General features: G+C 40.7%; 1 protein-coding gene across 6 annotated transcripts in view; it reads left to right on the top strand.

Moving 5' to 3' along the window:
- elavl4 (ELAV like neuron-specific RNA binding protein 4) overlaps nucleotides 1–25,002 on the top strand; it is a 106,145-nt gene extending 81,143 nt beyond the window's left edge. For 5 of the 6 annotated variants that reach the window (XM_049587381.1, XM_049587384.1, XM_049587379.1 and 2 more), the window contains 3 exons: nucleotides 11,237–11,462; nucleotides 18,305–18,343; nucleotides 21,451–25,002. In XM_049587381.1, coding sequence (XP_049443338.1) covers nucleotides 11,237–11,462; nucleotides 18,305–18,343; nucleotides 21,451–21,778 — 593 coding nt within the window. In that variant the 3' untranslated portion in view covers nucleotides 21,779–25,002. The remainder of the gene's footprint in view (nucleotides 1–11,236; nucleotides 11,463–18,304; nucleotides 18,344–21,450) is intronic. The other variant, XM_049587380.1, reaches the window with a different exon arrangement.
- The last annotated feature ends 674 nt before the right edge of the window (nucleotides 25,003–25,676 follow it).

Below are 25,676 nucleotides of genomic sequence, written 5' to 3'. Positions count from 1 at the left end.
ACTTGCATGTCATGTTTCCATTACAGCCGATCTAAGCTGGAGCTGATAAATATCGATGACTACTGCGAAGTCATTTGTCCTGGGAAAGAGTGCTGGTTGTAACCTTTCCCACTAAAGACAAAAGTCAGGTGTTGGTGAGGTGTCTTGTCCAGTGGGAAGGGGGCTGTAGTGATGTCATCAACTGAAGGGAAATCTTTTATACTGTCTGGTACTGGTTGTAAATAGTGGCAAAAGTTATTCAGTAATACACAGTACAGACTAATTAACAGGTATTCTCTCTAAATATACTATATACTATATATATATTCATCACGCTTTAAATGTGACATTCGGTTGGGATATGTTAAATCAAATTTGTTAATTTTATTTAGTATTATCTTGTAGTAGACACTGAAAACAAATGAAGCCCTCTACCCTCACTGCGCCATCAAAGCCAATTTTCACTAAAACACCAGCAACTCTCTGTGCCTCCTCATCTGCATGGAACTCCCGTCTCCTTTTGCCTCTCTTTTCACCTTTGTGCCATGCCTGCTGCGCTGGGTACAAAAATACCAAAACAACGTGCATTTCAAGGTCAGGGAAATGCCACTTCGCAGAGGTGCCTGTGTTAGTCTTTTCAGTGCCATGAAAATGGAGGCCTACAAGTCTCCTCACAAACCTGCATGGCTCTACAGTTTGGTTTCTTCTTGTACTCAAGACTGTTCATGTTTGCTTTTTTTTATTTCTCGAACAAATTACCCTTCCTCTGTACGCTTGGTATGTTCTCTCCTCTCTTGACTTGAATAATGGATGTTCCCCTTCAGACTGACACCACACCGAATCCCTGTTCTCTGCCTGTCCAGCAGTCGAGAACAGAACGGTCAAGGTAATACGAGCGGAGAGGTGCACCCTCTAGGTGGGATGACTGCAGCCTTGACTCGTACTATCGTCTCTCTGCCTTTAGTTTTTTTCTCCCCCGATAATCTTTAGAGTGCATACCGTCTCTGTGGTAGCTGACACACGTGCACACGCAACCACATACAGATATGCACATCGATACATGCAGCACACACATTAGACAGATGGTTGAAGCTCTGCTCTGACAGAGGCTAAAGCACAGGGCACCTCCACTCTTCAAAGTCTCTTCATCTCTCCTCTCGCTGCTTTTTCAAACGCCATCTGTACCCAGGCACACTAATGTTACTTAAAACAAGGACATTGCATTTTTGTTTCTCCCCATAATTAGAAGATAGCGTGAAAAGTGTTTCTTTCTGCCTCTGCCATATTATTAAGTCTTTCAGAAAGCCAAGTATTATCAGTTGATACAGTTGGCACAATAAAGCTTCTCAAGTAAAAGATAAAAGGATGGGAGATGGAGCGGCGGAGCAAACATCATAAGATTTTGCTTATGTATGCGTGCATCAGTGCATGTGTCTATCTCAGCGAGTGCACGGGCCTGCTTACAGGGATACAATGCACTTGGTGCACAAAACTCTGTGTTTGAGAAAGAGAGAAATAAAGTGAGTGTGTTTCATTACCCAGCAGCCAGGTTTCTCACCACTCTCCTCTCCTCTGGTCTCTCAGAGGAGCAGTCATTTCTCTCTGTCAGTCAGTCAGTGTTTGGGGAAATGATAGTGGGTTTTAGAGAAAGAGCGGCTTTGTTTGGGCAGGAGCAAGCAAGAATAGCACTGTTTCCTTTCATCATCATCCTTTTACTGTCACCTCCGAACATTCTCCTCTCTCACCTTCTCTCCTTTTGTCCTTTCCTTCCTTACTCCTCGTTCCCACTCTTTCCCTTTTCTCCTTTTCATTCCTGCCGTGCACCCGTCCCCACCCCTAACGCTCGCTCCTCGTCCCCCCCACCCCAACCTCTCTCCCTCTGTTTCCCCCTCCCCAGATTGAAGTAGCGTGTTATTAGTAAGGCAGCCAATGTGCCTGTCGGTGTGTGTTAGGGAGAGATAAGCACAGGTAGAGAGAGTTACATAAGCCGCTGTTGATTACTGTGGAGGAAAGGGAGAGCAGAAAAAGAGAGTGAGAAGAAGAGAGGGAGAGAGGGAGAAAGACAGATTGCTGTACCTTAGTAAGTACATTGTGCTCTAATGTTGCCTGTATGGCTGGCTGGCGGTTGATAAGTAGCCCAGGCTTCTGGGGCTGGTTGAAAGGACAGTCATTAGGTTGGACTCCCTAGACTGGCAGCTTGCTTCGTAGATTGCAAGTTTGTTTTTGTTATAATGTTTAACAGGAGAAAAATAAACTCTCTTCAAGGTTTACTACGTTAATATGGCATGACAGAGCAGTGAAAAAAAAAAAACAGCTTAATACACTTAAAGCGTAGTGTGGATTCTTGGAGCAGATTTTTCATTTAAAACTAGTTCATTAATTTCATCTGCACGTAGGTTTTCCCTGAGATAAACACCAGGACAATGTTTGAGGATAAGGCTGGTGATATTTTACATTTTCTCATTGTGGACAAACGGCAGGAAAAGAACAAAGCCATCAATTCATTGATCGTACTGACAAGTGTTGCCTATTTAGCCAAAGCCTGATGAGCTGTTTCCTCAGTGCCATAGACCTCCATTTTAGTCCAGTTATTAAGAACACAACAATGAGCCACGCCCTCACACTGGGTGACATGTTCATTCATTACAAGGACATGGTGTAAGGGGTTGCTCATGGGTGGAGCGAGAACAGATGCATTTGAATTAAGTTAAAAAGCCTTTATTTCAAAACATGGCTGCTTACATTAAACACATGCATTAAACACTAAGGTCTTTGTCAGGGTGCAAAAGGGTGGACAGGAGTCAAGCAAACATTTTATAAGCTTGGTAGGGGCGTCACCCAATCTTGATTAATAAGTGAGCACAGGTAGGTGACAGCAATGGATTCTAATGAGAAGCCATTTTGAAGTGACACGCCTCTATAAGTGTTTAAAAAAAAAAAGAAGTCCCTGTACTAAAATTAAAAATTACTGCTAACCAAATGTCAACAAATATGCATGTAAAAAAAGGAAAATTACTATATATCAAAAAAGAAAGGTAGGAAAAATGACTTAATCATATCCCTAAACCTCAACCTCAACTAAGGTGTAGTGTTTCTGTGTTTTTTTCTTTCTGTGTGTTGACCCTTTTCTTCATTGCACCTGCGTTTTTTTCTTGAGTATCATATGATTAAGACGGTCCTTGAGCACGCAATTACCTTGTTCTTCATAAGAGGAGTTGCGTTGGATTGGGTAAAAAGTTATATGGGACACAGGCAGCAGTTTGTGCAAATGGGCCACTACATATCATGCTTAGACACAACTGTTGGGGTTCCTCAGGGGTCTGTTTTAGGTCCCAAACTGTTTATTTTGTACATTAATGATATATGTATGGTGTCCAGAAAATTCAAGTTTGTGTTATTTGCAGAAGACACCAATGTTCTTTGTTCTGGGGACAATCTGCAGCAGCTTTTGTAGGAGGTCACGACAGAAATTAGTAAATTAAAACAATGGTTTAGCATAAATAAATTAAACAAAACTAAATTTATGTTGTTTGGAAACGGCAGTACAGACACAAAAGTACAGATGACAATTGTTAATGTGGAAAGAGTCTATGAAGCTAAATTCTGAATGTAATTTTAGACAAAATCTGCTGGAAACCTCAGATCAGTTATGTAAGAACAAAGCTGGCAAAGAGCATTGCAGTTTTGGAGAAAACAAAACACATACTGGACCATAAATCACTGCAGACTCTGTATTCATCACTTGTACTAACATATTTGACTTACTGTGTGGAAGTTTGGAGCAATCAGGAAAGTACACAATGTGGGGTACAGGGAACACAAACACATGGTTTTTAAAGTCACATGCATTGAAAGTCTGGTCAAATTTAAAACTGCAATCATATTGGAAGCGAGAAATAACTCACTTCCGGGCGACAGGGAATGGGGTTATACTTTAAGAGGAGAATTGAATTTCTAAAAACAATGTGTTCGTGCAACCAAGAAGAGTCTGTGTATTTCAGTGTCATGGGGTGGACTTGTGGGATGGGCTGCGTGATGAGTTGAAACAAGCACAAATATAAATCAATTTTAAAAATTATACAAAAAGATATTTTGGCAGATATATAGATGAGAAAAGGTTGTGTTAGGAGAGTGCATATTTATTTTGTAACACTGGGTGGTACTCAGACTATAATTAAACTGGGTTTATCACTTATTTTTTTTAATTGGGTGGTAAATAGACTGGGATAGTTGTTTATTAGTTGTGAATAAATTTGGGGATTTTTTTTAAATAATATATGAGTTAAGAGAAGAAATGGAAGAAAGAGGTAGAGACATACACGTTTTACTTCTACCTATTCCTTTTTGGACACCATTATCTTTGTCTTGTTTGTTTTTTATTATGTTTTTCTTTTTATTTTTGGTTCGAAATAAAGTAATTGATTCATTCAGCCATTTTGGTGAACGAGGGCATTGTAGTTAATTTAAGTTAATCCCACATACACCATCCTGCTGCTTTAAATCCTCCTAAATTCACCAAACATGTCTTTATCTGCAGCTAATAATAGCCACCAACAAATGTGCTATTTACTTGTTTGAGCGATATTCATAGACAATATGAAAATAATGGATATAACCAGGATGTCACCAATTGGTTTGTGGACTCCCATTTTTAAGCCTTAAGTTTGGCATTTTGGCCTTCCTTACCTTGGTTTTTGGAGCCAGGAGTGACACAAGGTGACCATAATTGGACAATATGGTGGAGCTGGGAAGGAGTGAGGGTGGCTGAGGTGATGCCTCGCAGACAGCCTGCTACTCAAAGCAGCCACACCCTTAATCATACAGTACAGTTGCCAGGAATGTCGAAATTAGCCATAGAGACTGTTTTTTTGTACCAGGCTGTAAACAAGTTTATTTCTGCTGTAAAGTTGGGCATTTTTGAACATGAGGGTCTATGGGTACTGACTCAGTTTTGGAGCCAGCCTTAAGTGGCCATTCAAGGAACTGCAGTTTTTGGCACTTTTGCATTGGCTTCATTTTTCAGCCCTGGAGGTTGCCCCTCAGTAATATTTGGTAGAAACTACAATGTTCAGCTGTTTTAAGAGGCTACTTAACCTTTCAACATATTAAAGTAGATGTTTATGTTCCCTCTATGAAGATATACTCTTTGTCATCAGTGGGAACATAAAGACTGAGGGTAGTTAGAAACAGACAGTATTGAGAGTCTTACGAACACATTGTTGGGTTTTCTTGATAATAAGTAAAAATAATCAGATAGTGTCAACCTTCTTGTTTAACAAACAAATGCTGTAAAACCAACAAAGATAATAGTGAAGACAATATATAAACCTTCTATGATCTTTTGTTGATGTGATAGAACACATTAAATACAGCTATGGAGTATCTGACACACTAATGTGATGCCTGGTGAACCTCTTGATAGCAAGATTTGTTCAGCATTTGCAGCAATGTGAGGAATTGTTTTAAAAATACAAAGTTAAATGTATGTTGTAAAATTGAAGTCCAACTTCCTTTATCCTACTTATATACATTATCATAAAGACCATGTCTCTCCCCCGTAGGCTAATAATGATAATGAGAAACAAAAGAGTCATTATTTGTACAGCACTTTAAGACACACATTTTTACAGTATGGTAAAGAAAACCAAGCACATATGCAGAGCAAAAATAGTAAAAAGAAAATAGTGGATCCTCAGATCAAATCAGCAGAAAAGGCAGTGCCGATTGATGCTGGTTACTTGTACATTGTCACAAACGTTGTACACCTATATCTGTGTCACTGTAGTTCACATTTCACTCCACCATCGGATATTTTTACTTCACGTTGAGCTGTTCCCCCTTTCTTGTGATACTGAGCGGAGTAGAGCAGGAGCGTTTCTCAGCACAATCTTGAACTGTGACTGAGGGCAGACTTCACAGCCAGAGAACATCCGTTCTCCTCACTACCCGAACTTGTTTGTGATAGTGGCTTACTCTTATTCCAAATTTGAATCGCTAAATGAGTGAATTGTGTGATATCCCTGGGCTTCTCTAGTCTACACTGGATACACCAGACACAAATAGGAGATGATGTGCACACACGAATAAACACATACATATGAAATTACGGGTGATGGGGTCAACTGCCACCTCACCTTTCTCACCTCTTTACAATGCTATTGTACAAACTCAAGGACAAGAGTAGCCGATGCACACTAAAACAACAGCACACAGTCTCTCTCACATATACACGCTCTTCACTTGGTCACAGAGGATTGCAAATGATCACAGACATCTCCACTCCTCTTTTCACACTTCATCCTCAATTGCACCTCTTCAAGTTATCACTTAAGTATGTGCGTGTGTATGTATGTATGTGTGTGTTTGTGCCGTGCCTTCATCAGTATGCCAAGCATTTGTCCAGAGGCCCTCCAGCCAGAACCAGCTTAGGAGCAGCTCAATGCCAAACAAGTGTGAGGATTAAAGGACAAATACAGTCGTCTCTTCCCCCCTCTCGTCTCAGTGGAGGAAGTGAATGAGCAACGCTCTCCTCTTCCTTAACTACCGCTGAGGTGCCCTTGAGCAAGCCTCTTGGAGCTGCTAAGTGCCTTACAGCGGTTAAGTGTTGTGAAATTGGGCAGATTCCAAATATCAAGGTGAAGCATGGCATTGGATGAGTTTGAAGAAGCAGTGTGTAACATTTAGGGGGATTAAGTGGCATCTAACTGTGAGGACTGCAGATTACAACCGGCTGAAACTGCTCCCAGTTTAAATTTCCTTTAGTGTTCATTGTTCAGGAGGTTGTTACTGGGAGCCGAATTATCTTATCAGAGGTCTCTCCAAAACGAAAGGACCAGGTGATTAAAACCAGTAAATGCACTAAATGAAGCAGTTTCCCTAACACTGCTTTGCACATCACAGACGGGCCACTCGCCCAGCACCTGCTAATGTATGCTCACCTATTTTCTCTGATAACTTAATATGTCCTCACCTTGTTTCTGATCCAGACATTCAGGATGTTTTTACTGTGAGCCAAATTATCTGCATAGGTGTCCTCCTGTCCAAAACAAACAGACCTGGTGATTTGAACCGGTATAAACACTGAATAAAGGAGTTTGCCGTTAAAAAAAACAGTGTTTGCAGACTTTTTTGTTGAGGAGTGGCTGCAAACCACAGTGGCTGACATGAAAAGCTGGAAATGCAAATGGCCCTGTCTAGAGCCAGTGTTGGTTTGTCCATTCTGGGCTACTGTAGAAACATGGCGGTACAGCTCATTCAAAACTCTGCAGCTCGGCTATTAACCAGAACCAAGAGGATGGTGACATCAGGCTTGTCTTAGCTGCTCTGCACTGACCTCCTGTTGCATTTAGAATTGATTTTAAGTTCCTCCTCCTTGTATGTGGGACCGAGCTACATTGCTGACTCCCTTGTTAACTATTTGCCCCCAAGAGCACTGCAATCATCTGCTGTTGGTTTACTGGAGGTTCCCAGAAACAGCCAGACAAAGATCAGGGACGCAGCCTTTGTCAATTACGCCCCAAAGCTATGGAACACACTACCTGTAGATATCAGGGAAGCTAGCTTGCTAAATATTTTTAAAAGAAAGTATCTCTCACTTTAGCTTTTAACTAGCTCTGACTTCCTGATGCAGGTCTGACACTCTCTTTTTACGCTTTTACTTGCTATTTATGCTTCACCCTGCTGCAACTCTTTAAAAATCTTACTTGATTTTATGATTTATAGTTTCACAACTCTATGATTTTATGAATCAGTTCATCCATGTTTTAAACTGTTTTAATTGTCCTTTTATGTTGAATTGCCTTGTCTGTTTTCTGTCCATTATATCTATTTTTATGTGAAGCACTCAGTGCTTACACTGCCCTTATTGTAAAGTACTTAGTGCTGCCTTTGTTGTATGAAAGATGCTATATGAATAAGTTTAATATTATTATTATTACAACATGGCGATCTCTGTCCATGAAGACCCACTTCCTATATAGACATGAATAGCTCATTCTAAGGTCTAAGACAACAAAATAATTCTTATTTTCAGGTGGCTATACACCAAAGAAAACATACTTATTATATTATATTCCATGTCTGCCAACATATCCCCCTAAATCCCACACACTGGACCTTTAATGCCTCATAGCTATAAGGCTACATATATCCATTACCAGCCACACTTACTGACTGCAGCTCAATAACAGCTCTCCCCAAAGACACAGCAGTGACCCCTGTCTTACCTCACAAACAGCACATGCATGACAACTACAGTAATAAATGAAGAAAACCACAGGAACAGCAATGGTTATTGTTTGCACTGTGTAGATCCCATTAGAATTGTTATTTTTCTGCCTCTGACAAGCTAATTAAAATGTACAGGTACAGAGCTGGCACATGAGGAAGTAAGGAAGGGAAAATTGTGAAAGCTTGTCAGGGGAGAGAGAGCCAGTAAAAAAGAAAAAAAAGCCAATAAAACAGAATAATTTACACTGAATAGAAGTTAATGAGATCATCCAACAGGCGGAGGGGAGATGCTGTGGTTTAGGTCTGTGCATGGCGAGTGTGTGGTCAGTTTGTTCCTTTGTATTGCAAAGAAAGAGCCTTGTTGATTACACATCTAAATGACAACCTAAATGGTCATCAGTTCCAGTTTTTACCCATTTTTGTGCCTAACTCACCCAGAAGTTGTTTACTGCTGCAGTAGGACACTGATCACCACAGTTTTTTTGCAATGTTGACAGCAAAGAAAAAGCTTCCAGTATTTTGAAAATTGCAGAGAAAGTGCAAATGAGCTGCTTAGTCCCTCTAATTAAAAAAAATAAAAGGTGTTGGTGCTGCAAATTGTATTTCTAAAATCTTGACTGTCTGCCAGATTTGTGTATTAAAACATTTTAAATCCAATTTGAAAGTTGTTTAATAATTCAAATAACATCAGCAAATTCACAGATTTTATTTTAGTCATTCTTTTATTTTTACATTTTTATTGTTTAGTCCAACACTAGACTGTAAAGGAAAAATTAGGCATGTTCCATCAATGATTGGCTTTCAAAGAGTGGCTTTTTATTTCGCAGCCTGGCTGGAAAGTAAATAACCTTGTGCTGCCTGTGTCCTGGAGAGAAAAAGAGAACAAAAGGGGGAGTGAGATGGTCAAGGTGCTTCTCCGAATAAGAATTCAGGGGAGGGAGCGCCATGAGACGATCCAGCAGGAAGTATAAAAAAGAGATGGGGAGAGGGATGGCATGTACAAAAATGTGGAATAACAATAAGGAGGGTTTTTATGTGTGAGAAAGAGACTGCACACAATGATGCTCAAACACAAAATTCCCCTCTTTCTCTCTGCCTCTCTTTTATTCAGTCTCAGTCACACAGACATGCCTGTGTGCACACACAGTATTATGTAAATAGTCTCTTCGGCAGAGTGCTGCTGTCACTGAGCGAGCATCCTCTGGGCCATCTAGGCAGCCTCATTAAAACAAGGCACAGCATCCATTAATAGATACCAGTGCGCACATACACACATACATATATATATATATACACTCAGGGAAATTAAAAACGCACTACTTGGTTTTTGGATACCAGCATCAAACTATTTATCATTTTAGTAGTTGTAATGAATGTGTTCAATATTTATACACCTCAGTGAGGGTTTCAGATCAAAACAAAATATCAGAAATAATCATCTACAACAAATATCAAATACAATTAATATGCATCCTTAATATCAAGACCACATGGATCACACTAAAAGTTAATATCTTGTATGGCCTCCATTTGCAGCAAGAGCAGCAATGCCTAATTTGATTTTGGGGGATTGCGTCAGCGGTATTTGTCGATCTTGTGCCGCAGTCATAACACGGTGTCGACCTGGTCTTAGACGGTCAGCAGCGGCTCTAGCGACATCATGAAGCTCTTGTAGATGTTTAACGGTCAAATGGTTAACACTGAATGTTCTGGATACTGCCCGGCTTCTTTGTCCAGCCTGGAGCATGCCAATGGCTCTATCCCCCTGTGCCTGTGTCAGTTGTGGTGTCTTGAAAAATTGTGAATTTTATTTTATTTTTTGGTGCCTTTTTTTAATCAAAGATGTTTTGATACCAATTTTCTTTTTCCCTTTTCTTTTTTTTTCAAGTATCGGCAGATATCGAGTATTGATCCGATACCTTTTAAAAAGAAAAAAAATAGTATTGTACAGTTTTTATTTTATTTATTTTATTTTTGTTGGTGTTTAAACTCCAAACACTAGTACTACCACTCATAATTAAAGCCCTGCATAGGGTACAAGTTTCTGTGTTATTGGTGGGAATTTCCAGTGTAAATATTGCCAAATTGCTGACATTTTGCTAGGCTAATGTGACACCATTTACCAGAAATCAGTTCTTCTTTGCTGCTTTAAAACAGTGGCTGCCACTGGCTGCGCAGAGCAACTTGATTTGTAAGCTTCTGTTTTTCTGCAAATATCTTGTGACTTTAGGGAATGGTCAGACAGGATTGTCACAATAATTAATGTGTGACCATAGGTAAAATATAGGCTGTAATGGCTCACCTTATGTACTAAAATCACTTGACAATATCATGGAAAGTAAGTTGTTTATTATTGTGTGAACTGCAGAACGTATATGTCCAGATTTTTTAAATATTCACTACACAGTTATTATAGAGACTTTACAGTAGTGTGTTTTTAATGTCCCTGAATGTATGTACAGTCCGTAATGCACACAGAGCATTCAGACACCAATAAACTACCTCCTATTGAACCACGTCTCTAAATGTTCCTCTCTTGTGGCAGTCAAAAAATATCTCCAAGGAAACGGCTCAAATGTCACTGAGAACAATGGATGAAGAGTGTGTGAATGGCTCGCTGTGACTGGAGCTAGCATGAAGGAAGAATGGACTGTGTGGCGTTAAACAGACTCAGGGCTAATGCCACAATGCAGCCCCGTATGCTCAGTCTACGGCTGGAGGGTTTGTGTGTATGTGTTACTGTTATACTATTCATCTCTGTCTTCTCTCGTTCTCCATCCTCTCTGTAAATCCTTGTGGTAAATGCAGCACATTGGGTTTAGTTTCACATGGGGGTTGGGTGAATGGGCTCAGTGCAGTGTGCAAAAGCATGAAGACGACTTGGGAAAATAGTTTTTAACACTGTCAGACTGGAAAAACAGAAAAATGTGCCAAACACATACTGCAGATGTTTGGGCTGTTGATGTTTTATCTAAACCCTGTAAAGTAAAAGGGGCCTGTGTTTGTTTGTGATCTGCTGGCCCCGCAGGTGGCTCCCGAGGTGTGGGCTTCATCCGCTTTGATAAGAGGATAGAGGCTGAGGAGGCCATCAAGGGCCTGAATGGACAGAAGCCATCAGGTGCTGCTGAGCCAATCACGGTCAAGTTCGCCAACAACCCCAGCCAGAAGACCAGCCAAGCCCTTCTGTCACAACTCTACCAGTCCCCCAATCGCCGATACCCGGGCCCCCTCCACCACCAGGCTCAGAGGTTCAGGTGAGTGCTGGGGCGGGGCATGACGACAATCATGGAGAAAGAAGGTGGGGCAGAGAGGAGACAGGATAGTGTGGGAAAGGGTTCGGGTTGTGTTGGAGATTTTTATAAAGATGCGTAGTTAATGCAGAGTTTCCCAACCTTGGGCACTGAACCGGTCTGATATTCATTTGATGACCCCACTAATATTCCTAAATAAAGTGACTCCTCTGATCAGTAACTTTGAAGCAGCCCTGTTTGACAACCAATATGAACAGTTTGACTTTGACACAGAGAGGCAAAGTGGGAGGATATCTGATTTGACCCCAGCTTTTCTTAAAAAAAAAAATTGCATAGCATGTTGGGATGTTTAAGGTGTTATTTTCAAAAAAAATGAGGGGGCAAGTGAAAAGTACAAATATTTGCAATGCTGTCTTGTTTTAGGAGCCTATTATTATAAGCATTCAGTGTTTTCCATAAAATTAGAAACTAGTTGTGATGGTGGGGGGGGTGGCCAATGATCAGCTGTTGCTGCCGTGTAGCTCTCATCTTGCTCTTCTTGCCCAGTTCGCTCGAGCGAGCACAGCAACAGCGGCTAATATCCAACACTGAGCTGTTATATAGTCCCAACAGTCTCACACTGACATCAAAATGGCTCAACCCTGTCGTTAAACCGTTGGGTAACATTTAGCACTGTCACCGTGTGTGTAACTCACAGCCCTGAGACAAGAGGGGCAAGTAGGGGCTGAGCAAGTTAATGCGCTATATGCAGCTCTGCAATGCAATGAAATTTTACTCCTTTCAAATAATCTAATTTGCGGTAAAATTGCAGTGATTGGACAAAATTGAAAGGTCACGCAGAATGCACAGGGATTGGCTGTATTTGTGTTAACTGTTGCAATCACAGCATCCTGGAGGGACTTATTAAGGGCACCCCTGGTTTCCAAAATGCATTTTGGTAAGAAATGTTTACAGAGCTGGACAGAACAATGGCAAAGCATAGCTTAAGATGACACTGTTGAGAGAACTCTTGGTAAATTTTGGAACAGTTGTAACCATTTGGCGACCACAGTGCCGTCTCATTCAAAACTGCAACAAGGACGCGTTTGAACTCACCACGACTCTGATTCATGCCCCTGATTGGCTTCTTCTCCATATCAGCAGCGACTGAAGCTCATGGACATTGTCGTATTTAAGTGACAAAACATGTTTTCTCAGAAACAAAAATACTTAAAACTAATGTCCATAACATGCACACACCAGCAGATCCTCCTACTTCCCAGCTCTATTCCAAAGCTGTAATGATGAAACAGAATGAAACACAAAGTGGTTTAGGCACAAGATAAAAAAAGATGGGGTCAGTAGGACCATCTGCCCAAGAGGTTGGGAATCTCCAGGGCCAAGTGTTCAAGACTAATGACAGGAGGAATAATGGAAAGCAAGTTATATGTGTGTATTCATCAGCAAACTTCACAAACAGTCATAGGTTATGTATAATATCATGAACTGAACTGATGATCTGATGCAAGCATGTCATCTACTGTGGTATGACTGATGGTGTGAGTAACATCTGAACAATTTAAGTTCTGCACCATCAGTGTATTTGGTGTCATTAAATAACAAACAGGATTGCTATTTCATATGTGGATATTTAATGTCATCAGTTTAAAACTCAATACCGATTTTTCTTGGTTGATGCAACAATAAATGAGTTTAATCAAGGAAACACGTCTGTTCTAAACAACAGGCCTGATTTGGAAAACATTTGCACCAAATGCAATTTACAGTGTTCGAACAGGGGATGTTAACACCCACACATAGAGGGCATGAGTCATAGCGACGTGTGTGTATCAACGGTGATGCAACTTTTTCTCCTGTGAACATTTATTTCAGAAAACACGTCCCCCTTTTGAACAACAGGTGTGCGCTGTGCACCTGGTGCAGGTGTCAATAAATCAGGCCCTGTGAGCGCTCTGTGTGGGTCCACCCAGATCAGAGAGGAACTGTTCATAAGAGACTGTGGGGTTCTGTCGTTCACAACTACGTATTTCCCCTCATTTCATCATGCTGCCATCGTGTCAACACTTCCCAGAATATTCCCTCTGAGGCCTGGGCAAAATCATGTAGCTATAGAAAAAATGTTGTAAATGTTTATTAAACAAAAGAGTAATTGTCTGTCGGACTGTAAAGCTCCAATTTTGCATGACACGGTCACAGTGATACAATGAACCTTGTTGCTTTACAGCATGTTTTGTAGTTTGAATCAATTGAAACACATTGCCAATATAAATATACATAGTCTACTGCATTAAATACGCCACAAGACCCTGCATTAGCATTTGAAGTTACATAAGAGAGACTAAATCCGATGCACAAAGGGCAAATTAAAACAAACGATGACAAAATTAATTTAAGGATTTGGGTTTTAACCTTTTTAACTTAATTAAATTGAGTGCATATAGTACCTCAAGCTGTTTTCATTGCTAAAAAAGTGTTTTGCCCAGGTCTATAATCTCTACAAGCTATCACTTAACATCATATACAGTATCTGGCTGACATACTGTATATGTGGCATCCTACCTGGTCATTTCCTGTCACTCACTAACGACACAAACAAGCCTTTTTTTTAAATTACATATGACACCTACAACCTACAGATGGGCTTTCTCCTTGAGGTCACATTACCTTTCACCTCAACAACACACAAAACAAGACAAACAGGTGATGGTATGATATTACGCTCTATCATCCGATCCAGTCAGAAGGTTTCAGAATTGGAGAGAGAATATGTGCTTATACAATTTCCTCTCTCTTTCAATAACACTAAGCCGGTCGTGCTGTTTACTCTCTATCAAAGTCAGAGCTTGGAAGGTATTTTTCTTCTGGAGCGGCTTCCCTGGTGTGACACCTGAGCGATGTAGCGTGGCTGTGTGTCTGTGATACGCCAAGCCAATTTACAGGCTCCACAGGAGAGCTGTCGCTTCTCATCACAACTCACAACCACAGGACACTTCCTCACTGTGTCTCTGTGCTCCTGCTCTCTGCTCCCGAGCCCCTCCACTAAAACCTCAACACTTTAGAAGTTAGAAATGTGCTCTATGTGCACAGTTTCCCTTTTTTTTCTTTAACCAAATCTTTTTAGGACAGTGCAAAAGGACGTTTTTCTTCCAAATAGAATACAGTATTCAGTCAAACCTGAGCTGTTGTTTGTTCTGTTTATTCCTTGAAGAGAGAAAATTAAATCTAAAGTTAGATATATCAGTATGTTTCAAAGGCAAAAAATAATAATACATTTAAAATAATGAAGCAAAAATGATCTACTGATGTATGCCTGAAACTAAATGAAATGTAAATTAGGAAATAAAATCCATCACAGACTGTAAAATGATACTCCTGCTTGTTTTACACACTTAACAAGTTTGTGCTGCTGCTTATAGGTAAGACCCAAGTTAAAAAAACAAACAAAAAAAAAGGCTCATAGTTGCATCTATCCTGTGTGACTAAATCACGTGGGCCTGTTAATGTATAACGTGCTTGTATGGTCTCTCTCCAAGACAGCAAACATAACCAATTCAAGCACAATACACTGAGCCCTAGATCCCGGCTCGTTTCCGATCCTCTGTCGTTAACTAATGGTACTAATTAGCGAATTAGCCTTATTATATCCAGGGCAGGAGCCAATTTTAATTGAACAGATTTTTGTTTCAAAAAAGAGAAGACAAAAACACCCATTCCTCCATTAACATGCATTGAGAGAAAGCACAAAAGCCCTATTGTTTATATCGAGCTTGGAGAGGCAGTGTGAAAAGCTGGCAGAGTGTTTGCGTGGTGAGCGTGCATCAATGTGCGTTCGTACATGTGCGAGAGGGAGAGAGAGAAAGAGAGGGAGAGCGAGAGAGAAAGAGATAGCAGCAGGTTGTTTTGTTGTGGCCCAACGGCCCGGCGGCCAGCAGATGTCTTCGTGCTCCCGGGCCTGGAGCGCCTCTCCTCTGAGCATCCTCTCCAATTGACTCATTTACCCACAAAGCAGCCTGCTTGTTCCCTTCCCACGTAATGGGCTAATTACTGCTTTAATGATTCCGTATATCCTTCTCCATTTTTTTTTTCCTTTGTTTTAGGGCTGCTCTCGTAGTATTTGGTAATGTTAAAGTGTTGATTGCTCAATGTAATGGCTATAGAATAATGACACCATTAACGTTTAGATTGGGTCCCTATAAGCCTCATTTTCACTACGTGCGGTCTACCACCGGGTATGATTTCCTGGAAAAATGAAAGCTCAGTTTACGACACAAAGAAAGTTTGTTGCCAATGTGCAACCAAAACAAGATGAGGATAGCGTTTTTGTTTTCACTATCGGTAGGCTATCCCCAACTACCAACAATATCAGTCTAAGTTCTTTGCATATACTATCTCCAGTAGTGGAAAGGGTGGACATGGAACAACCGAAGTAACTGTTGGAGCTCTAAGTGCCAAAAGCAACATAGCCCAGTTGCAAGGCTCCAGATCCAGGTGCCTTTGAGACAGTGCTTGGAAGCAAAGAACTAGTGGTGACAAAGGCCGACTGTAGCGATGCCTCATGACAGGATGGATTCAGGATGCTAGTTAGCCAGTTGGCACATTAACAACACAGCCTGATGTTGAAAGCATACATAGTATTTACCATGCCCTAGCAAACAAACAAACAATGAATAAAAAAAAAAAAATTGCTACCTCATATAACAAGTTTGTTTATATCTCGCACCCTCTTGACTTTAGCTGAGTTGAACTGCCAATCAAGGTGATTTCATTCACCAACGGGCTTCGAAACCGAAAGGCAACCAAAAAACAGGCCACAGGGGTCCATTACTGTCAACGGTGTGGAACACACCACAAAAACTAGGGTGACAGACTCTCACCAATGGCCTGACATTAACCGATGGCCAACCATTGGAACCCAGATAATAAGCAGGCCTACAATGTACTCAAAAGGTTCATGTTAAATGTAAAAATATTATGTAAATTAACTCATCTGATGTTAACGTGGGGCATCCATTGCAAATACTTATCATGATATGATTTTATTTAGTCAATTTAAACATTTAAGTTTTACAAGCATCAATGTGAGCTCTTTGTGAGCCAATATAAAAGTAATATTTTAAAACACAGGTTATTATAGTGCTCTTCAGCCCTGATCCTCAGTACTCAGAGTTCTGCAGGATTTCTAATTTATAAAGTGCTTAACTACAATTACTCGGCAACCTGGTGTTTAATTGTTCCCGATTAGAAGACTACTGATCTGTTATCTCTAACATGCAATGTAAATTCAATTTAAAATGATCAATGTAAATAGTATTGTGATTATTATTACACAAGTTATTTAATAAAACCCTTCAAAACCTAATTGCTTTCTTAATTGCAATCAAATAATAATGAAGTTATGTATACATCAAGTGAGATAATAATAATGCAGCTTTTAAATGGTGTAACTGTAGTTACCTGGATTATATCGTGGTGAAAGCCATCAAATTTTCAACATGATTTTAATGCCGTGCAGCAGTTGTGGTGCAAGATAGCAAATGCTTGTTGACTGAAAGAGACAAGGAGAAACAACCCGGCTAGTCGAGTCAAAGTCAGAGAGTTTGTAGTGTTTTCAAGAGGAACGAGGCGTCACTGGCCAGCTGTTGCTCAATAAGCCGTGGCCCCTGTCCATTAGGCCAGAGGAGTTAATAAGACATGAGACAGGCCGGACCCAAGTGAGGAATGAAGGTCATTGAGTCACCAAGCAGACTGCATCCATCCAAGAGGGCCAACATTTCATACAGCCCACAGGTTTCTGAAGTCCTGCTCACAAACAGACACACACACATACACACAGGCCACTGGGTTCTCAAACCACACACACACACACACACACACACACACACACACACACACACACTTGCTCATATACTAAACCCTGGCTGACTTCAGCAACTGTCGCTTACGGGGCTGAAATTATTATGAAACCAGAACATTTCCCAAAAACTAACCTTTTCAGACACCCTGTGACTAACACTCCGCCATTCCACCTGACCTGTTAGCACTTAACAGGTTGACCCCGACCATAGAGACAAACATTCCCAATTTCATGGCTAGTTTAATGTTCAGTTGTGTTGTTGTTGGTCCACCTCATAGAAAGCATACTGATCATCATCACCTCTCTCGCTCACCATCATTCAAATGCCAAACCATTACACTGACAGAACTCTGGATCATTTCCTGTCATCTCAGGTGTTCTCTCAATTGAGTTAACACAAATTAAGCACCATAGTTTGTGAAAAGAAAATTTTATAAACTTCCATCTTCTAATAAAACCATCAATGTGGCGGCATAAATTGTATGGATACCCACATGCAATTTCCTGCACGTAAAAGAAGCCAGTGATTTGCCATTGCGTAGCACTATGGCTAGCCTAGCATCCTAGTATAGCCGTGTGCCATGCTGTGCTCACGCCCTGCTGCCACTAGTGCTCTGTATGTGACTGTAATACTGAACTGTGACCAGTCCACTACTGTAGTGTTGTACAACAATAAGAGTCACACCTACAGTAATGCAGTACAGTAAGACTCTGCTCTGGCATTAGCTAGCGCAGGGCTGTGCTGAAGCCCATGAAGTGGCGCAGTGGCCAACCAAGCAAGTGCCGACCATACTGATGGTACTGTAGCTTCATTAACCGATGATAGCATTTTCTGGTGGGGCTCCTCAGTGTAATGGGCCAACTATAGATGGGTTTGTTTGTTCTTGAGTGAGGAGGACCATGTAGTTCCTACAGGGACTTAACATTAGTTCCATTGAGTGAGTCGACCATCTGCCCACCATTAACCCCAGAACCCTCCTTCTCTTTACAGGCTGGACAATTTGCTTAATATGGCCTATGGCGTAAAGAGGTAATTAAAAACTTCACCCAATGCCAGATGTCCATGTTGACTCAATGATTTTTCAATATCCTTTTTTCAGTTCCTTTTTTCCTTTAGTTTATGTTTCCTTGTATTTTTGCAGTCACTTTGGGTTTGACAATTTGTTCAAGGTCAACTGCATTTTTGGTTCTTTGATTTGTTTGTTTGTTTTTTTCCCACGTAAGCTTGAGTTGGTTTTCAAACCCTACCAACCACCTAAGGTGTAAAAAAAAAAAAAAAAAAAAAATCAGAAAACAATCAGTCTTTGTTTTCAGTGGTGATGAATTTGCTTTGTTTTGATTATGACAAGTGCTGGTGTTGTTTGGATTGTTTTGGGTTGTTTCTGTGTACTGAATGGATTTTGTTCTCTGGTGTAAAACTCCTAATTTCTAGGTGTGTTTTTTTTCTACCGGATTCAGGTTCTCCTGCCTTGTCACTCTACAGCTATTGCTTGGAAACAACTCTTTAGGAGCAAAATTTGAATCAGTCACTTCCTTCATATTGGTATTTCCCCACATCATCATTAGAATAAAACCTACTTTTAACTAAATACAGAATCCTTTATGTAAATGTACATCTGTGCAGTGGAAGCCATGACAAAATTATATATTGCCCTAATTTCTTGGCAGCACTAGCTGAGATGAGGTAGTGTTCAGCGAGGACACGGGATGAGGCTGGATGAACCTGGATCCCTGCTGGAAACAGGAAATGCTGTTTCACTGCAGACAGCTCCAGCTTTGCTCGGCACTGCTCTGCTCGAATTCCTTCCTTTTCGCCTCCATGTTTCATTTTGCTTTTCTCGCTACCATGGGTCTTACATAACCCAGAGCAGCAGCCACTGTGGTGATAGATGTTTCATGTGCTGACGGTGGCATCTTGCATGTTGCAAGCACAGGGGACACCATCTGAAGTCAGCTTAGCAACTCAAACAGAGATGAAGTTTCACTGTAGCACGCAAGAAATGTTCCCTTAGCAAGTTCCCCTGAAAAGCTGTAATTTTGCCAAATGCAGGAATTCAGAATCTAGTTACAGGCCGATAGTGAGGCAGTGTGGTATTCCCAGGTTTAACCCTTAGTGCCGTCTATTCCCAGTAAGCACTGTGGCCTCGCTCTGAGTCTTTACATAATTTTCTGAAAGTGAAAATAGTGTCCGATTCAGCCGCCGTGATTGCAAAGCACGCCATCCAGTCAGAAGTGCTTTCCAGTGATCTGAGGTTATTATTTGAAAGGAAAGAGAAGAAAGGTGTTAAGAGCTGGAGATGGTTGGCTTTAGAAAGGACAGAATAGATATCTGGTCAGCTACACTGTTGCTATGCAACCCCTGGTCTCGTCTGTAACATTGGTTAGTGTTTGGTCCCGCTCTGTTGGGTACGCTCGCATGCACGTTTACACATGTGCACACACAGACACACACATGTACATGCAGGCACACTCATCTCCACATCCTTGCAGTGGCAGTGTTAGCTAGCCTCCAAGCCGTCACACTCTCACAAACCTCCTCACATACTCCAGCTTTTGCATATAAATCACCTCCAAGTTTTTTCGAGCCCAGCAGGAGAGGCCTGAACGCAGCCGAGCATATCAGACAAGGCCTCGACGTGATGAAGCCAGTTAAGATTCCACCTGCTTGATGCTGGAGAAAATATTAACGAGACATTGAGGCCATGTAGAGATATGTGAGACAAAGGATTTGGAACCTTTTATAATGCAGATTGCTGATGCAGTACTCCTATGGTGAATATATAAATCCCCTCGTATGTCAGTCATATAGATTTATGATACTATAATCTATTTCATTTTGTCTTAATCATAAAGAAAGATATATACTAATATAATTAGTATTATTAGCTGTTTAGTAAGTGCAGAAAGCCCTTACCGTCAATAAGCTAACCACCCTGGGTACTTGTATTAACGTCCGCAGCAACCACAATGGCCAGGAGCAAACTCTGCATGACCAAAGTCATGCAGGAAGGTCGTAGTGATTGCTGGCCATATATAGTCGCTGGAGAGAGAGAGAGAGAGGGGTGGGGGCCCTGAGCAGCAAGCAGTGCTATCGATCAGTGCCACGAGCTCTGGAATAGAACAGAACAGAACACCCTGCAGACTGCGGGAGGAGTGGGAGGAATACACTTTGTACCTTAATGCCACTGGGCTGTAAAGTGCTTCCATTTTCCATTTAGTTTGCTCCCTCTTCCCTCCCTCCCTTTCCTTAAGAAAGCAGCCTTCTCTGAGACAGCTGCAGCAAAGCGGAAATCTCAATTAAAGCACACCCAATAATGCCTATAGTCGTTTCTTGAAGAGAGGTGGCATAAGAAATGAACCTTTTTATCTCATTTACCTTTTATTTAAAAGTGGGGAAATTTTTTTTCCTCCTTTCCCTTTCCTTTGAGCGGAAAGGCAATTAAGTGAAGTCAACTGAGGATTCAAATCTCTTGCATCACAAGAAAAAGGAGAAGATTATGAGGCGAATGAGAACAGATTTAGCAGGCTGGTGCATGATCTTTGATGGATTTCTAGCAACGGTTTAATTCAACAACTTCCTGCAATTTAGCTCCTAAAGGAGCCACTCAAGGACACAAAGCGAGAACCTTCGTCTGCGTCTCCTTCAGCAGAGATACAGCTCAGCATGCAGCGCTGTCGTCATTCCTGACAGGAGGCCTCTCAGAATTGAGGAGCTCATTTAGTATTAACTATGTAGACACACATACAAACTCATGCAGTTATACATGCACGTATAATAAACATCCAGGCATATGCATCCTAATTTATCTGACGTTATGTATTTGGCTTGGAGATCAGTTTTTTGGTTCGTTCAGTTGACTGTAAACCTTTAACAGATGCAGTTTTAGCTTAATATAATATGGCTTTCGACAGTAGTGACTCATTCAGGTGAGCGTCATGGCAAGCTTTTAGTTATGGAAGGATTCTGTTTTCAAATCTGGCCCTCAAAAAACAAGATGGAGACAGCTTTTCCACCGGTTTATGGCCATTTCATGTTCAGTAGATGCAGACATTGAGTTCCACTGTATGCGTCAACCTGCTCAATTAAAACTTGCTCTTCTCTCTTTCCCTTTCCTTCTGCTCTCCTTCTCCTCTCAGGTTCTCCCCCATCACCATTGACAGCATGACTAGCCTGGTCGGCATGAACATCCCCGGGCACACGGGCACCGGGTGGTGCATCTTCGTGTACAACCTGTCCCCAGATTCAGATGAGAGCGTGCTCTGGCAGCTGTTTGGGCCCTTTGGTGCGGTCAACAATGTCAAGGTGATCCGTGACTTCAACACCAACAAGTGCAAAGGCTTCGGCTTCGTCACCATGACGAATTACGACGAGGCGGCCATGGCCATCGCCAGTCTCAATGGCTACAGGTTGGGCGACCGCGTCTTGCAAGTCTCCTTCAAGACTAACAAGACACACAAGTCCTGAACTTTGACAGGTAGAAGCAGTTGCCCCGCGACTTTGTCTGCTCCCAAATTGCCCCCAACCTTTCCCCCCACCTCCACCCGTCCCTTAGCCCCTTCAGTCACTACCACTACCACCCTACTACAGCCATCCAACACAGCAAACTCCAACCGGAACACAAAGCAACCGACAAACCATCAAACAAATTGAACTAGAAATGGCTTATATTATAACTTTGGACCTATAAGCCAATGTTGCCTAAGTATTACAAAAATGAAATGATGAAAATGTTCATGAGTTTTGGAAGCTCCTGTGATAATGCAGGCTTCTCTTTGTTGTATATTCTTTCTGTTTGTTGTGGTTGTTAAAATGATTTTTCTCTTCTGTGTAAACAGTAGCAAATCCCTGTATCCCCTTATTTCAGAGAAGAGAATGTCCTTTTTAGATTGAAACCTTTTCTCTGTCTTGATTCAGGATTTGTTTTTCTTTTGTAAATCCGGATCCACTGTCGTTAGTATTATATATACCTCCCTGTCGGTGAAAGGGAGGGGGCTCTTTTTTAAATTGGTGAACCATTCATTCATTTTTAGTGTGTATCAAAAACTTCCCCTTATCGATTATAGATGGGATTCCACAGTCCCAGTAACTCTAATGTAGACAAAAAAAAAAAAAAAGAATTTCTAACATTGTTTTTGTTTTGTATCGCAAACAAAACATAATGTCTTTCCTCACAGGGGTTCAGGGAGATGGGGCGAGGGAGGGGATGGGTTAGCTTTCCTGATGACACGTTCAGTAATTTAAGAAAAAAAAAAATAACACTGTTGCCAAAGAGAAGATCTCTTTGCTTGAAAAAAATGCGTTTAGAAAAAGATAAAAATAAAGAGAAAGAAGATCTATTTTTATAAATGATAATTAAAATAATAATTATTGAAGAATTTTTACAAGAATCTGGATTTGAAAAAAGAGAAAAATATTTTGACTGGCTAACTAGGGGGGGCCGGGGCGGGAGGGAGGGGGCACCACCTTGTCTTGTCGTTCTGCCGTGGTACTTTATAGGATCAAAGGTTGTTTGTTTTTTGGGGACTCCAAGTTGGCAGGTTTTGTAGATGGAAGGGATGCAAACTGAGGCAGGTGATTTTGGTAATTTTTCACATATGTACTAGTGCGTAATTATTCAACAGCGATACCCAAAAGGGAAGGGAGAGGGGTCTTTCCAAGGCCTAACCATCCTTATAGTCCAGAGCCCAAAGCAAGAAGACCCTTTGTCCACTTGTTTTCCTGTTTTTGTCATCAGTCAATATGGGATATCAGTAAATAGATATATACACATCTATCCATTTAGAGAGCATACTATACATTATCTATATCATTTTCTTCGCTCTGCGTTTGTGAACTTACATTTGAAAAGAACTTCCTTTTAGCGATCAACAGTAGGTGCTATACTACATTATTCACATATCTTAAATATCCAAGTTTGTTGTTCTATGTGTTGTTTAAAGAAAAAAAATACTTCGATGTTGGCATTGAATTGAGCTGCTGTTCTTTGTTTAATATTTGTTTATTGTTGGCCCAAAAAATCTGGTGAGACTATTTCTTTGCTGAACAACCAGATAAACGAAATTTGGGCCTTGTAAGAATCACTGAACAAATCTTTATTTTGTATCTTTTTTGTTTGGCTTGCTGACTTTTAGGTTACTTGCTGAGCGTGAAACGTTTGTCAAAACTAAATGATGATTAGCTAGTTCCGTTAGTCTAGATATTTGTTTCCTTAAAAAGGATCTATGACAACTGTGTCTTTATTTGCTGTGTACAAATAGATGATATATATATACATATATAGTCTACATTTGTTTTACAATATCTACTGTACTATATGAGTTGTCACTGTTCTTTTGTTTGAGCTTGTCTTTTTCATATGACAACTTATTATGAAGTGGTGGTTCAGTTACTTAGAAAAACTTGTGAGGAAACTGTTCAATTGTTGTCATGTTGCTTGTGGAGAAAAAAAAAAGATTTGGATTAACTTTAAGTTAGCTACCGCGGCAAAAGAAACCGAACAAAAGCTTAGAATATAACTGTATTTGTTTATCAGTTGATTTACTTCTCTATTTTTTAAACTATTTATTTTTCTATTTATTTGTATTTATTATATATTTATTAATTGATTAATTTATCTGTGTATTTATGTATTTATTTGTTTCATTGTCTGTGTATTTGCGTGATTCTGGTACAGGGAGGGGGCGTTTCTGAGCAAAAGGGAACAAAGCGACTAGTGGAGAGGCTCTTCCAGTAGTCCACTGCACTGAGAGAACTTTTAGTACGTTTGTGCTTTGTACCAATATATCAAAATTACAATATAAAAAAATCTAAAAGTCAAGAAAACTGAAAAAAATGTCTGGAGGGTTGGGGGACGCTCTTCCCTTATTACTAGAAACAGTTACTCGCTATGCATAACCTAGTTAATAGTTAAATTTGCTATTGCTTTTTTCTTGTCTTGTTAAAATGAAATCTTTAGATCTTTTTCAATAAAGTTTAGTCTTAATAGAATGTTATAAACAGTCGTTCTGGTTCAATATAACCTGTGATAAGTTTGTGTAGTTCTAAAAAGCCACTCCGTCCACACCCTCCCTCCACTTACTACCGCTTTGTGATGAAACCTTATGCAAAAATGTGGGTCTGAAAGCATAGTTTTCAGTTTTCAGTGAGACATTTTATATAACATTCAGCTCTTGGAGGCTTGGGCAGATACATTTTAAAAGGAGCAAATGCCCATTGTTGTTTGAGGGTCATTCATTGCACTGGACTAAATCGGTCAAAATCACTTAAGAGTCAAGACTTATTTTTAAAAAGATTCATCATGTTTTCAAATGACATACCAACAAATCTTTAAAAATGAGAAATTGTTACCATTGCACACCAACTGTTATTTACAGCAGTTGTTGCTATACTTAAGAAGTACTCTGGAGGCATGAAAAGGGATTGTACCGATTCTATATTTTATATACTCTAATATGATATATATTATATATTTTGAAAGGTGAAAGGTAAGGGAATGGTTCCAGAAGTATAAATATACGGAATTGGATTTTTTTGTTTGTTGTTAAGACTTGAAAACATGAAGGAGGTGTGTGGAGAGCATTTCAAACACTCAGACGCATGCTCGCATAACTCCATCCTTCTCTCTCACACCTCAGTCATCTGACAGGCCGGGTCATCCTATATCGTCATTTATATCCAGTCATCATCAACTGCGCCATCCAATCACATAGTTTTCTAACGTCATAACGGCAACAAACCAACCAACCCACACACCAACCAACCAGACCCCTTCATGCTCCCCGCCGCCGTCGTCGGGAGCTTGAATTATGCAACGACCCCAGTAGAATGTTGTTCTGATGTGTGAACTAATTTCCTACACTGTATGACTTTTGAACTCTTACGATGCGTGCCTGTGTTCCGCCTAGACCCTGTGTGCACGTGTGTGTGCGCGCGCGTGTGTGCATGTTCGTATGCATGTTCCTTTCTGTAATTGTGTGCGTGTTGTGCGTTTGTCCTCATATGTTTGTTAGCGTGGAGTACATCCAAACGTGCGTATGTACAGTATATACATATGTTAAGTGTTTGTGGATTATGTGTGTGAGTGTGCATCTGGGTCTCTTTAGTGCACATATATACAGACGTATATGTGTGTGTGTCTCCCTGAGTGCATGTGCGTGCGCGTGTGACAGAGATAGCACGTGCGGTTGCTCAGAATGTGTGTGTGCGTTTGTGTGTGTGAAAGTGTGTGCATGTCAGGGTGTTTGAAACATGGGGCTGCGTCACCTCGCTCTATGCCCAACCCCTATGGCTCACACCATCCCCTGTAGCGCCTTATAGTGGCAGCCTGCCAGTAGGAACAACGCAGCCAGTAGTGGAGGAGGGA

This window comes from Epinephelus fuscoguttatus, linkage group LG10 (assembly GCF_011397635.1).
Source record: "Epinephelus fuscoguttatus linkage group LG10, E.fuscoguttatus.final_Chr_v1".
Lineage (NCBI taxonomy): Eukaryota > Metazoa > Chordata > Actinopteri > Perciformes > Serranidae > Epinephelus > Epinephelus fuscoguttatus.
The sequence above is the reverse complement of the archived record's forward strand: the minus strand, read 5'-3'. Positions and strand labels throughout refer to the sequence as shown.